This window comes from Lagenorhynchus albirostris, chromosome 6 (assembly GCF_949774975.1).
Source record: "Lagenorhynchus albirostris chromosome 6, mLagAlb1.1, whole genome shotgun sequence".
Lineage (NCBI taxonomy): Eukaryota > Metazoa > Chordata > Mammalia > Artiodactyla > Delphinidae > Lagenorhynchus > Lagenorhynchus albirostris.
The window spans coordinates 111,979,435-111,993,758 of NC_083100.1; the positions used below are offsets into that span (position 1 = coordinate 111,979,435).

The 14,324-nt window shown below is 41.8% G+C and overlaps 1 protein-coding gene across 2 annotated transcripts in view; it reads left to right on the forward strand.

Moving 5' to 3' along the window:
- The window catches only part of CNTNAP5 (contactin associated protein family member 5), an 882,476-nt gene that overhangs the window by 431,648 nt on the left and 436,504 nt on the right, over nt 1-14,324 (forward strand). For both annotated transcript variants that reach the window (XM_060151536.1, XM_060151538.1), the window contains exon 6: nt 2,843-3,027. In XM_060151536.1, coding sequence (XP_060007519.1) covers nt 2,843-3,027 — 185 coding nt within the window. The remainder of the gene's footprint in view (nt 1-2,842; nt 3,028-14,324) is intronic.

The window sequence follows — 14,324 nt, forward strand, 5'->3', positions numbered from 1 at the left end:
GATTCACTACGTTATCCAAAAAGTCAAGTAAAATTTACAGTCTGTTTGACCTATTCAAAATTAAATTTCTCTTATGAAGTAGGAATAATAGTGTAGAAAAATATTAAAATACTTAATTTAATCCTTGTCTTTATTGGCTCTACTAAAGAAATCAACATATCACTAAAACCCACCCAACACAACACATAAGAACAAATAATTAGGAGGAAAAGATGTGATTCCTTTACTTTTTCATTTTGTGACTTTCAGTGGCTTTACAGTTTCCAACCTTTAATGTTTTGGACTTATTATTACTGAATCATTGTTAAATGCCTTTTTAGTTTTTAAGAAAAAATGTTGGAGGTGCACATCAAATTTAAAATGAAATCTCTGATATTAAATCTATTTGACTTATTACCTAGAATTAATTGTTTATAAGGCACACTGTTTCCTTCAACCAATCATTAGCCTTTGGACATGTTTTATTTTATAAGTAAAAGTTGTGTGTGTGTGTGTGTGTGTGTGTGTGTGTGTGTGTGTGTGCGTGTAGAAGAAGTGGGGGAGAGAGACGGACACTGGTGTTCTTTGTTCTGACTGGTACCACTTTTCACCTACCTGCTTGAGCAAACATACTAAAAGTCATCCCTAGGTGAGTCTTTCCTTTACCATGTCCACCTCCAATATCCAAATGGAATGCCAGGTCACCACATGCCAACACCTTCTCACTGGCTGAAAATCCATCCTCCTGTGCTCTCTTTACCTAAGCCCCTCGTCCCCCATCTAGATGACTGCCAGTTTTTCTGGCAGCCTTGCCTTCTCATCAAATTCCCATACAGCTGTCAAAATAACCTTCTTAAAATGTTAATCTGAGTCAGTAATCCCTGACTTATTAATTGACCAATGGCTCCCATTTCTTAAAAGTAAACACAGGCTGTAACCTAGCTCACACTAGCACACTGGTCCTGGGTGGGATAAGCCAGCCCCACGTGGTCATGGCACTCTGCTGCGTGGAATCCCTTTAGGTGTTCCCCTGTACCCCCAACCTTGGCATGTGCTTCTCCCGGCTGGGTAGCAACGCTCCTTGTTCTGGCCAAATATCAGGCCCGGCACCACTTTGTAAAGTGGCCTCCACAGCTCCCTACCCTGCATTTCCATGGCTCCCTGCATTAACTGCTGTTAATACCAGCAGCACGCTTTTTATCAGTTCACTTATTGAGTCTCCACATTAAAACTTTCAGAGAGGGAAGTGTGACTTTTAACTCTGTATCTCCTGTATACATCATTTGTCACTGTAAGCAAGTCAGGTAGATATCAACACCTTTTTGTAGGTGGATGGAAGGATGAAAGGAAGGGAGGGAGGAAGGAAGGAAGGGAGGAAGGAAGGAAGGAAGGAAGGAAGGAAGGAAGGAAGGAAGGACGAAGGGAGGAAAGGAAGAAGGAAGGAAAGAAGGAAGAAGGAAAGGAGGAGAGAGAGAAGGAAAGAGGGAAGGAAGGGAGGGAGAGAGGTGAGGGAGAAAGAAAAAGAAAAAGATCTATTAATGTATTTGCATAATTTGACACATTTTAAGAACTCAAAAGATGTGGAACAAATCAATATGTCAATGAATAAATCAATTAAAGGCAGCTATGAATTCATCAGCTCTTATTTTTCAATTACAATCATCTGGGTGCCTCCCCCCAACCCCCATAGGAAGCAACGAAGTGTTATTTCATGCAGGAAGCAGTGACTTGGGGCCATAATGGAGGTAGGAGTGAGCAGCCTACAGTGGAAATGGCAGCTCCAGCCCCTTAAATGCCGCACCACGGAGCAGGCTGCTGCAGTTGTTCTGTAAAACATGTCTTAGGAGAGAGAAGAGAGACATTTAGCTTTCAGTTACTAAGGGTACCGAACGCATAAAATATTCAAAAATTGGGAGGTTTACATGTAAGTAAAATTAGTTGCATTGAGCTGTTCATTTTGCTAAGGCTAAGCCACTCTACAGGAAAAAAGAACAAAGAAAAAAAAAAAGCTTTAATCTTTTTGACAGAAGGATACAGGCAGGAAGTCCATAAAATTGGAGGAGAGACAGGAGGGGAAACGGGCAGACTTGATTGAAAAATGTACCTCTCCACCGGAATCTCTCACATTCTCCCAAGGGGTATCTTCCAAGCTCAGTTTAGTGTGAATCATAGGACCCTTGCCCTGGTCAGTCAAAAGGGTCGAGACCTGGATTTGAACGCTGGCTGCATCTCTACCTAGGCATGCTTACCCTCACTGGACCTCAGTTTCCTAATTTGTCAAATGCAGGTAATCATTTTGTCTTAGAGCATCAAACTTGGAGGTTATAAAATCCCTAGTTAAGTGCCCTTGATAGAGTAGGCATTTGAAAATGGCAGCTAAAATGATTAATTCCTCCCCGTTGCCTTCGCCCACAAATCTACCCAACTCACTGGGGCCACGGTCTTCCCTCTACTTCTCCAGCATTCACTCTTCCTCGAAAACACAGCTAAAGATTCACTTTCTCCTTTCAAGAACCATTCGCATGCAAAGAATATGTATTCTTTCTAAATGTGACAAGTCCTATTTTCAATATCATTCATATGGCCATCAGGATATGGTTTCTCTTATTATTCAATCACACAAGTCCTAACATGTCATTTCACATGTAGAAGGGGGTGTGTGTATCAGTTGACTGAGATTTTGGTCCTGCAATCTGTGGGAAAATGTTGGTATTCCTTCCCAAGCCCAGCACAGTTCTGGGTCTGCAGACAGGGAATCATCCTTTACCTTTGGATAGAGAGAGTTGGACTTGCTAGCAGAATGTTCTAGTGCTTCAGGCTGCCCTTGGGCACAGAGCCATCCCGTGTTCTATCCCCTTCACAGATGACAGCAAACCTCGGCTCAGCAGCAGCCCCCCCTCGGCCACCCTGGGCAGCCTCCTGGATGACCAGCACTGGCACTCCGTCCTTCTCGAGCGGGTCGGCAAGCACGTGAACTTCACTGTGGACCGGCACACACAGCACTTCCGGACCAAGGGCGAGGCGGATGCCTTAGACATCGACTATGAGGTGAGTTGATTCTCCCTGCAGACCCCCAAGCCCCTTGCTCGTGATCAGTAAGAAAATCAGGTAGCAAAAGAGCAAGTGAGAAGATGTGGGCCCCTGACAGATCTCACCCTGGGGCTTCTCTTCCCCTTGCTCTAAGCCCAGTCAGCCAACCACTGGGGAGTCCACGGAGAGAGTCTGAGCTGTGAGCCTGGAGAAACGCCTTGCAAGGCATCAGCTAATTGTGTGCACTTTAAAATCAGCAAGCCTCCTTTTTACTTTTTAAAACTTCTTTTTTTTTTTTTTCTGGTAGCTTTCCTGTATCACATCTAGTCTCTTGCTTACATTCAGTAATTCCTTTTTCGAAAATCAGCTTCAGTTAGCCGAGGTCATGGAAAATACAGAAATTATATTAATATAAAATTTTAGGTCAATTATACCTTAATAAAATAAATAATAAAATCCAAAGAAATTGAAAATCTGCATGATAGGCTCTTGTTTTTCACCTTCATTCCTATGCAGACTTCTGACCAATACACAAGGACAGTTAGTTCTACAAAAGAGCAAGAAAGAACGAACTGTCCTTGTGTATTGGTCAGAAGTTTTGCAAGACTAGCAGCCAAGATTTAACCATCTTTGCTAGTAGTTCAGTTCAAGAAGTATATATTGTGCTCCCACTGTATACCAGGCTCTCTTCTAGGCAATACCAATCAGAGATGACTAAAGCAGAGTCCCTGAGTTGGAGATGCTTACAGTCTAATAGCAGAGTCAGGCCTGGAACACCCACTGCAGAACAAGGAGGTGAAAGCTACCTTGGAGAGCGGCACTGGGCACTGCGGGATCCTAGGCACAGAGCGCTTGGCTCAACCTTGAACGCGGGTGGAAGGCTTCCAGCAGGAGATGCTGCTAAGTCTTGAAAGGAGAGAAGGGTTAGCCTGATGAGAAAGGTGAAAAAGGCAGGCCAGGTCAGAGAGGACCCTGTGCAGGGTACGGGGCATGAAATGTCACAGTCCAGTATCTATGGGATTTGAAACAATTGTCCGGCAGTGGTGTGTGAGGGCCAGCTGGTACTGACTCATGAAGGCCAGCTGGTAGATTTTCAGGAAGTTTGGAAGCTGGCTGGTAAATACAGCCATTATGAAAACCCCAGTTATTTAAACTTACAATCCATCGAAGTATTTTTAAAATGTACTAAATTCATTGATGCCTAGTTACTTTATTTTATTCTATCTATCTGTCTATGTGTCTCTCTATGTATCTATCTATATGTATTTGAGGTTTTTTTTTACTTCTGTTGTATCTGTGTGGTGGAAATACACTATATTGGATTGCTACAGTGCATCTCTTTCCAATTCCATATTTTGTGACATCCGTTTGATGGTTTGAAATCCATCATAGCGGAGATATTTACACCATGGATATTGGTAAATCCTATAAGTCAGGGTTTGATTTATTGTTTTGTTGATTGTCTAGACCAGGGATAGGCAAACTACAGCCTGGTGACCAAGTCTGGCTTGAAGTCTGTTTTCTCCAGCCTGTGTGTTAAGAATACTTTTTATATCTATGTTGTTTTACAAAATTAAGAAAAAAAAAGAATAAGTGACAAGAGACTGTGTGATTACAGATAAAAGAGTTCAGTGAAAAATCAACGAAAGCATTCTATAAAAATCAATTGGTTTTATGGAATTTATAATACAGTTTATTGTATATTTTATTATTATTTGTAAATTGTGTCTACACATCGCTTATATCGGTAAAATGACCTAATGTCTGAATGCATGTGTGTGCCCACACACATACATATACAGAGATGAGTCTGTGTGTCTGTGTGTGTGCGTCACACCCTAAACAGCCAGATTTTAAACCTGTATCAACACACCACTTGAGGCAGTGAGAGATAAAACGTAAGAATTAGGGAAGACCCAGGTAATGATGGACCCTGTGACCCATGTTAAGGAGCTTAAACTGTGGGGGAAAAGGAGCCACTGAAGGATTTTTTGCAGAGTAGTGACATGGGCAGACTTATGTTTTAGAGGAGTCATTCTGAACATGTGTTTCAGGGGCCAGTACAATTAGCACCCCATCAAAATTTGTTAGAAATGAAAATACACAGGTCCTATCCAAACCTACAGAATCAGAAACTCAGGGGGAGGGGCTCAATCATTGGTTTTTAAAACTCCTCCAGAAGACTCCGATGCACCCTACTGTCTGAGAACAACTATTTTAGAGCAGTTACTCTAAAGGTTACTCTGAAACTACTCTGTAGTTTAGATCTGTCTATAGGTAGGCGGAGCATGTTGCTGGACAGATGGTTAGAAACCCTGTTAGGAGACAAAGTCAATCACTAGTGGATACATACAGGAACAGTGGAGGTGGATATGAATCATTGAAAACTTAGGATCTGACTTTTTTCCAATCTCTATCATGAACTGTAAGAAAGATCTCCTCTTTGGATCCTAATCTTACTTTAGCATACTGTTGATAAGATATGCCATTCATTAACTTCAAAAGAGAATCTGTCACTCTTTGACTCAGGATGCAAAATACCAGGCAGTTTTTTTTGGTTTTTTTTTAGTTGCTGATAACTGGAAATCTATGAGTATCAATCATTCTTATTTGTTTAAGTGATTGTAAAAACAATATTGAAATTATCTTAAAGCAAAGAGATATCGTTTAGGAACTTGAGGACAATAAATAACACAAAACCATCATGAAGTTTCATTAGGTCCCCATATACTTGACCTCTAATAACTTGAGAGGTGATTCTAAAATTCACCCAGTTGCCTGATTCAACATTTGTTTTCAAGTTATCACTACCTGTGGTCTCCAGTGTAGATGATCTGTATGGAATCACAGCTGAGTGCCATTAAAGTGAATGTCAGCATTTAGGGAAAGACATCCAAAGATGTCACTGAATTTGTGAAGTTGGAACAGATTTCTTCTAGAAATGTCTAAATTTTTTGGTGCCTTGTAAGAAGTGTTTCCTGGGGGAGGGGGGGAAAACACCTTGAAATGTTCCTATGAAGCAAACTCTGCTTCAGAGAATCCAAGCCCCTTCCAAAGTATGCAGCCAGCTTGTTCATATGAACATAAAAGAAGACAGACTGACGATAACAGTGACATTGACATTGGCTGCACTGGAACAGGAGAGGTAGGTGTTGGGAGAAGTCTCTCGAACAACTGGAGCTCTCCAGCCTTTGAAGATTCACCTTCAAGGCTGTGTGGAGAGAAAGGGGCACCAGGGACAGGAATCCTGGGTCGCAATTACCACTTTACCACTAAGTAGGTGCAAAAACCTGGGAAGTAAAATTTCCTTACTTCAGTCACCCAGAAACAATATGAACACCCTTACTGCTAAATAGGATATCTGAATCTGAATCTAAGGTCTGTTTTTTATTGAAGTATAGTTGATTTACAATGTAGTGTTAGTTTCTGCTGTATAGCAAAGTGATTCAGTTATATATATATATATATATATATATATATGCTTTTTCATATTCTTTTCCATTATGGTTTATTTACAGGATATAGAATATAGTTCCCTGTGCTATACAGTAGTTCCTTGTTGTTTGTCTGTTTTATATATAGTAGTGTGTATATGTTAATCCCAAACTCCTAATTTATCCCTCCCCCACCTTTCCCCTTTGGTAACCATAAGTTTGTTCTCTATGTCTTTGAGTCTGTTTCTGTTTTGTAAATAAGTTCATTTGTGTCATATTTTAGATTCCACATATAAGCGATATCATATGAGTTTTGTTTTTCTCTGTCTGACTTCACTTAGTATGACAATCTCTAGGTCCATCCATATTGCTGCAAATGGCATTATTTTATTCTTTTTTATGGTTGAATAGTGTTCCATTGTATGTATGTATGTTTGTGTCGGTGTGTGTGTGTGTGTGTGTATATATATATATATATATATATATATATATGCCACATATTCTTTATCCATTCATCTGTTGATGGACATTTAGATTGCTGCTTCTGTGTCTTGTCTATTGTGAATAGTGCTGCTATAAATATTGGGGTGCATGTATCTTTTCGAATTAGAGTTTTCTCCAGATATATTTCCAGGAGTGTGATTGCTGGATCATATGGCAACTCTATTTTTAGTTCTTAAGAAACCTTCATACTGTTCTCCATAGTGGCTGCACCAATTTACATTCCCACCAACAGTGTAAGAGGGTTCCCTTTTCTCCACATCCCCTCCAGCATTTGTTTGATTTTTTTTGAACATCTTTATTGGAATATAATTGCTTTACAATGGTGTGTTAGTTTCTGCTTTATAACAACGTGAATCAGTTATACATATACATATGTTCCCATATCTCTTCCCTCTTGCGTCTCCCTCCCTCCCACCCTCCCTATCCCACCCCTCTAGGTGGTCACAAAGCACCGAGCTGATCTCCCTGTGCTGTGCGGCTGCACCTTTCTCCCTTTAAGCAAAGTTTGATTACTTGATCACAGACAGCAAACCCCGAGTTCTACAGTTGTTCCCAAAGTCCACTGCCACAGTTTTAGGATGATTCATTGTCCATTCAGGTATTCCACAGATGCAGGGTACCTCAAGTTGATTGTGGATATTTGATCCGCTGCTCCTGAGGCTGTATGGAGAGATTTCCCTTTCTCTTCTTTGTTCGCACAGTTCCTGGGGTTCAGCTTTGGTTTTGGCCCCACCTCTGTATGTAGGTCACCTGAGGGCATCTGTTCCTGCCCAGACAGGACAGAGTTAAAGCAGCAGCCGATTTGGGGGCTCTTGCTCATTCAGGCCAGGGGGAAGGAGGGGTATGGTAGTTATAATTGGAATGTGGGGCAAGCCTGCGGCAGTAGAGGCTGGCTTAATGTTTCAGTAGCCTGAGGCGCACTGTGCGTTCTCCCGGGGAACTTGTCCCTGGATCCCGGGACCCTGGCAGTGGCGGGCTGCACAGGCTCCCTCGGGGTGTGGATGTGCCCTGTGCTCGCACACAGGCTTCTTGGTGGTGGCAGCAGCAGCCTTAGCATTTCACGCCCGTCTCTGGGGTCTGAGCTGATAGCTGCAGCTCACGCCCATCTCTGGAGCTAGCTTAGGTGGTGCCCTGCCTTCTGTGGGCCCATGGGAAAGGAATTCCCTCTCTTCGCGCACCCTGAAACAATAGTCTCTTGCCTCTTAGGCAGGTCCAGACTTTTTCCTGGCCTCCCTCCTGGCTAGCTGTGGCACACTAGCCCCCTTCAGGCTGTGTTCACGCAGCCAACCCCAGTCCTCTCCCTGGGATCTGACCTCTGAAACCTGAGCCTCAGCTCCCAGCCCCCACTCACCCCAGTGGTTGAGCAGACGAGCCTCTCAGGCTGGTGAGTGCTGGTCGGCACCAATCCTCTGTGTGGGAATCTCTGCTTTGCCCTCCACACCCCTGTTGCTGCGGTCTCCTCCATGGCTCCAAAGCTTCCCCCCCATCTCTGCCAGTGAAGGGGCTTCCTAGTGTATGGAAGCTTTTCTTCCTTCACAGCTCCCTCGCAGAGGTGCAGGTCCCATCCCTATTCTTTTGTCTCTGTTTTTTCTTTTGCCCTACCCAGGTATATGGGGATTTTCTTGCCTTTTGGGAAGTCTGAGGTCTTCTGCCAGCGTTCAGTAGGTGTTCTGTAGGAGTTGTTCCACATGTAGATGTATTTTTGATGTATTTTGGGGGAGGAAGCTGATCCCCATGTCTTACTCCTCTGCCATCTTGAAGGTCCCCCCAAGCATTCGTTTCTTATCAAGAGTGCTCAGTTATCCTTTTTAACATAGGCACCTTACCAGTATCAAAACTATTAAAAACATATTTTTAAAATATGTGATTTGGGACTTCCCTGGTGGTGCAGTGGTTTAGAATCCGCCTGCCAATGCAGGGGACATGGATTTGAGCCCTGGTCTGGGAAGATCCCACATGCCGCGGAGCAACTAAGCCTGTGCACCACAGCTACTGAGCCTGTGCTCTGGAGACCACGAGCCACAACTACTGAATCCACGTGCCACAACTTCTGAAGCCCTCGCCCCTAGAGCCCATGCTCTGCCACAAGAGAAGCCACCGCAATGAGAAGCCCGTGCACCATGATGAAGAGTAGCCGCTGCTCGCTGCAACTAGAGAAAGCCCGCATGCAGCAATGAAGACACAACGCAGCCAAAAATAAATAAATAAATAACTATGTGATTTATGTTATAAATACTAAAAAGACATTTTTTAAAAATAAATATATTTAATAAGAATTCTTGGTAAGAAAAAGCTATATTAAACTAAACACTCTAAGCATTTAAAATACATGTACATCTTCAAATATAAGTTTTATTGAAGTTTTAAAGAAAATATGAGGTTGTGCTTTTATTTTATTTTATTTTGGCCACACTTGCAGGATCTTAGTTCCCTGACCAGGAATCGTCCCAGGTCCCCACAGTGAGCTCACTGAGTCCTAATCACTCCACAGCCAGGGAATTCCCTAGATAGTACTTTTATAATCAAAGATTGTTGGAGGTCCTTCTAAGTATGACATAAAGTTTAGAAACCTGGAAATAAAATATAAGAAAAATTTTGTACATATAAAATATTTTAAAAACCACATGCAGTTCCACAAAAAAACACAGACAGAATGATATCATCCTCCCAAGAACTTGAAAAAGTATTTCAAAATTTAATTAATGAATAAGAAGCCCCCACAAATAATTTTTAAAAAGGTAACTCAATGGAAAAATAGGTAAAGAACATGAATATATAAAAAATACAGATTACTCTCAGATATATAAAAACATGCACAACTTCACTCATTAGAAGAAGAAATGCAAATTCACACTACAATGATATTTTAAACTTAGACTTCAGGGAACACAAAACTTATAATGTTGGCATGGATATGAAGGAACCAGAACTATTTAATCTATTGTTAGTGAGACTATAATTAATACAATATTAAAGAAAGGGCAACATCTTCAAAATGGAAACAAGTGCTCTTCAATCCAACAATTCTGTTTCTAGGAATATATCCTACAATTATAAGCAAATGTGTGCAAAGGGGTATATGTTAGGAATAACAAAAGATTGGAAGATGGCCCAAAAGTCCATCAAAAGGAGGTTAATTAAAAATTATGGTAATCCCTGTAAGGAAACGGCCCTGCCAGAGTGTCCCAGTGACCTCACGCTGTCCACTTTGGCCAGACAGCCAAAGCCATGCCCCACAGCTGACCTGAGTCTTGACAAGACACCTTGTCATCTTCCTGAGACACAAGAGGATGGAGGCCTGCAATTAGCGGCTCCAAGGCCATCGCCACCTGCCTCCTGGCCCCATACCACACTGTCCTGATACAGTTTCTTGACACCCCCTAAGTTCTGCGGAGGCATGAGGCTTTCTGTCCTGCATGCTTAGAATAGAGTTGCATCACATAGAATTGCTTAGCCTGATGTTGAATCTGGCCTCTGTACCCCGACACCAAATTAAATCTCGGAGACAGAGTTTTGGGTAAAGTAGAAAAGAATAGCTTTATTGCTCTGCCAGGCAAAGGGGGACACAGCAAACTTATGCCCTCAAAACCGTGTGTCCCAACCTGGAGGGGGTAGTGAGGAGTTTTATAGTAATGGTTCAAAAAGGAGAGAGTGAACAGCTCATGGACATTCTTCTGATTGGTTGGTGGTGAGGTAATTGGGAGTCGGCATCATCAACCTTCTGGTTCCAACAGGTCTGGGGTCTGCGTGCTTGTGGGCAGCAGACAGTTACCTTCTCCCAACTGGTGGAGGTTTCAGTATCTGCAGAACAGCTCAAAGATATTGTTGTGTGTATCCCTTGGGGGTACCAGGATCCTACCCCAAGGCTGCACTATTGTTTCTTGACTACTCCTCCCTCATCTCTGCATCCCCTCCTTTCCCTCATTAGTAACTGTTTGAACCACCCATTGGAACTCAGGGAAGGTCATGGAGGCTGAAATAAGCCTATTTCCTATAATCAAGAAACGGGGGGACACAGAAAGCCTTTTGTGCCCAGGAGCCTCACAAGGTCCTGCTCAGTTTCAAGCCGAAGTCTAGAATTAAATCTATAGCAATAAAGACTCTCACAACTCACCTTGCGGTCATCTGCCCTCATACTTAGTGTCCTCTGTGTTGGTGTGTGGGATGCAGGGGCCATGGGAGATGTACTATTTGTCTACTCTTCCCTTTACTGTCTAAGGCGCACATCATCGGAATCTCACAGTGGCTCCTTTATCTCTATGTGTATCCGCCAGGCCTTGGCCTTGGACTCACCTTGTTTGGTGTGTGTGCTTGACAAACCTGAGCAGAAGTATTATGCTTCCATTAAAAAGAATGAGGGAGCCCTATATGTTCTGATGTGGAACCATCTCCAGTATAAATTGTTCAATGAAAAGGAAAATCAGTGTGCAATGCAGTGTAAACAGTATCTGTGTTTAAAAAGATAGAAAAGAATATATAGACTTGAAAGTGAATAGACCCACAGAAATCTCTGGAAGGATACGGATAAGCAGATCAGAAGAAAGTGGGGTCAACAAAGAAAAAAACTTTATTCTTTGCTGTGTACTCTTCTGAACCATTTTGAATTTTGTACCACACGCCAAAAAAGTACTTTAAGAAAGAACTGAGGCAATAGAATGAATACATGACTTTAAAAGGTATTCCTTATGTTTACTTCTAAAATCACATCCTCTAATTTATTTTTATTCACAGTGTTTCTTCAGAAACACTTGTCACTTTACAATATGTTATTAAATTAATTTTTTTAGTTGAAGTAAAAAGCAAGTTAGTTGGATTTACAGTGTTGTGTTAGCTTCAGGTGTACAGCAAAGTCATTCAGTTATACATATATATATTCTTTTTTTGAAGTTGAAAAATTTTATTTTACTTATTTATTGTTTTCATCATATTGTATACTTTATTGTTTTATTGACTTACAGTTGATTTAGAATGTTGTGCTAATTCTTTTTCAGATTCTTTTCCCTTATAAGTTATTACAAAATATTGAGTATAGTTCCGTATAGGTCCTTGTAGGTTATCTATTTTGTATATAAAATTTACTTTTTAAAAAAAATTATGTATTCATTTTTGGCTGCGTTGAGTCTTTGTTGCTGTGCATGGGCTTTCTCTAGTTGCAGTGAGTGGGGGCTACTCTTCATTGCGGTGCACGGGCTCTAGGCAAGGGAGCTTCAGCAGTTGTGGCGCATTGGTTTAGCTGCTCCACAGCATGTGGGATCTTCCCGGACCAGGGCTTGAACCCATGTCCCCTGCATTGGCAGGCGGATTCTTAATCACTGCACCACCAGGGAAGTCCCAAAATTTACTTATTTTTAATTGTCTATCTCTTTATCCCCAACCCAGCCATAGAACTAAAGCTCATCATAAGGGTCAAGATTATCTTTTTTACTCTATTTCTGTAGATTTGTATCTGGTACATAATACACACTCAATAAATATTTGTTAAGTAAATTTTAAAAGTTTATTTCTGTGCATTATAAAGATACCAATTTACACCTTACTTTTCTTCCCATAAGGCGTTCCTGATGGGTCACCATAGTCAGAGACCACCTATTGCTGCCCTTACTTTGGCTTAGTACTGCCCTAATGGACCTCCTCTTGGAGCTCAGACATGATTAAAAGACCGGCTGGACATAATACAACTTTTCATTGGGTGATCAAAATAACTACAGATCACAAGGGTGACTGTTTTGCAGATCATAACATGTGGTAGTATAATTGTTATTGGTCCTTTATTGGGGGGGTTGGTGGGAAACTCAGTTGAAAGACTACGGTAGAAAGAGAGAAATAAATGGAAGAAAATAAAATAAGGAAAAGGGAAATAAGTAGGTGCAAAGTGGAGATAAGGGGAAACAATGGAAGAAAACAACCAAGCTCCTATTTTGTGATTTTGTTGAGTCCCTCAAGCAGCCTAGTGAGGGAGATTATTGCATTCTATATCACAGACATAAAAGACAAGAGTGACTAATGACCCTCCCATTCCTATTCCTCAAGTCATCGAGTAACAGAAATAGAATTTGAGTCTAGGTATGCATAGCCGATCACTGGAAGTCATTCTGGGGACAGCGTTTCTCTCTGAAGGAGGGATAATCTCTCAAGATCCAAGCACAGGCTGTGGTCCTTATCCTGGCCTCTGCATGTATATAAGACTTGAAACCACATTCCTTGGTGCCATTTTTCTGTCTAGTTTTAAACTGAAATTTTTTTGATCTGTGAACTTGCTAATTGCATGTTTCTCTAAGTTTTATAACAGTGAGATGTACATATTGAAAAGTAAACTAATTGTGTAGAACATGATGAGAGGGATATGCCAATTCCAGTATTATACCCCAAATATTGTTTTTATTAAGAGGAAGTAAAAGAACACTTGATAAAATTCCTTATAGTATTATTTTAGCCGCAGTTAGGGGTGTGGTGGTAGGTTTTAACTATTTAATAAGACATTCTGAGGCCGGGTGAACTTAGGCTAAATAATTGTCATTATCAATAAAATATTATAAAGGCCCCACTTGAATACTCATAGGGCCTGAGGAGAGAGTCAAAAGTTACAAATAAGCTAGCAAACAGTTGAATAAAATCTGTTCTACTTCCTTCTTTGACAAATGAACATCCCACATGTCCAAGCCCTGTCTACAGTGGAAACCCCCTTGGCCACTCCTGGGACCTGTGTATGGGTCCGTGGTCCATCCTCAGGAGGACGGACAGTGGAGAGAATAGTTCAGGCCCTTGAAGCTGTTTCAGAGCTGTTCAGGCAGGAAACTCTGGGGAGCTGGGTAGGAAGACTAAGTTTAGGAGGGTGATGACAGCTTCCTATCGTCATTTCCCCTTGGTTTGCAAACACCACCCCCATGACACAGGATGTGACCAGAGGGTGGTCAGAGGGGGGCTGTCTAGGGTGTCAGTTCCACCGCAGGTGCCCTTCTAACCTGAATGTAGGGGTGGGGATACACTGAAGTTAGAATTTCCAATGAGTTCTTGCTTGAATGCTGAAATATACATGATTTACCCCATTATCCAATTTTTAAAATTAATTAATTAATTAATTTATTTATTTTTGGCTGCATTGGGTCTTTGTTGCTGCACACGGACTTTATCTAGTTGCAGCGAGCAGGGGCTATTCTTCATTGCGGTGCGCACGCAGCCTTCTCATTGTGGTGGCTTCTCTTGTTGCGGAGTACGGGCTCAACGCATGTGGGCTTCAGTAGTTGTGGCGCATGGGCTTAGCTGCTCCGCGACATGTGGGATCTTCCTGGACCAGGGCTCGAAGCCATGTCCCCTGCACTGGCAGGTGGATTCTTAACCCCTGCACCACCAGGGAATTGTCCAATTAACCTAAGGTTA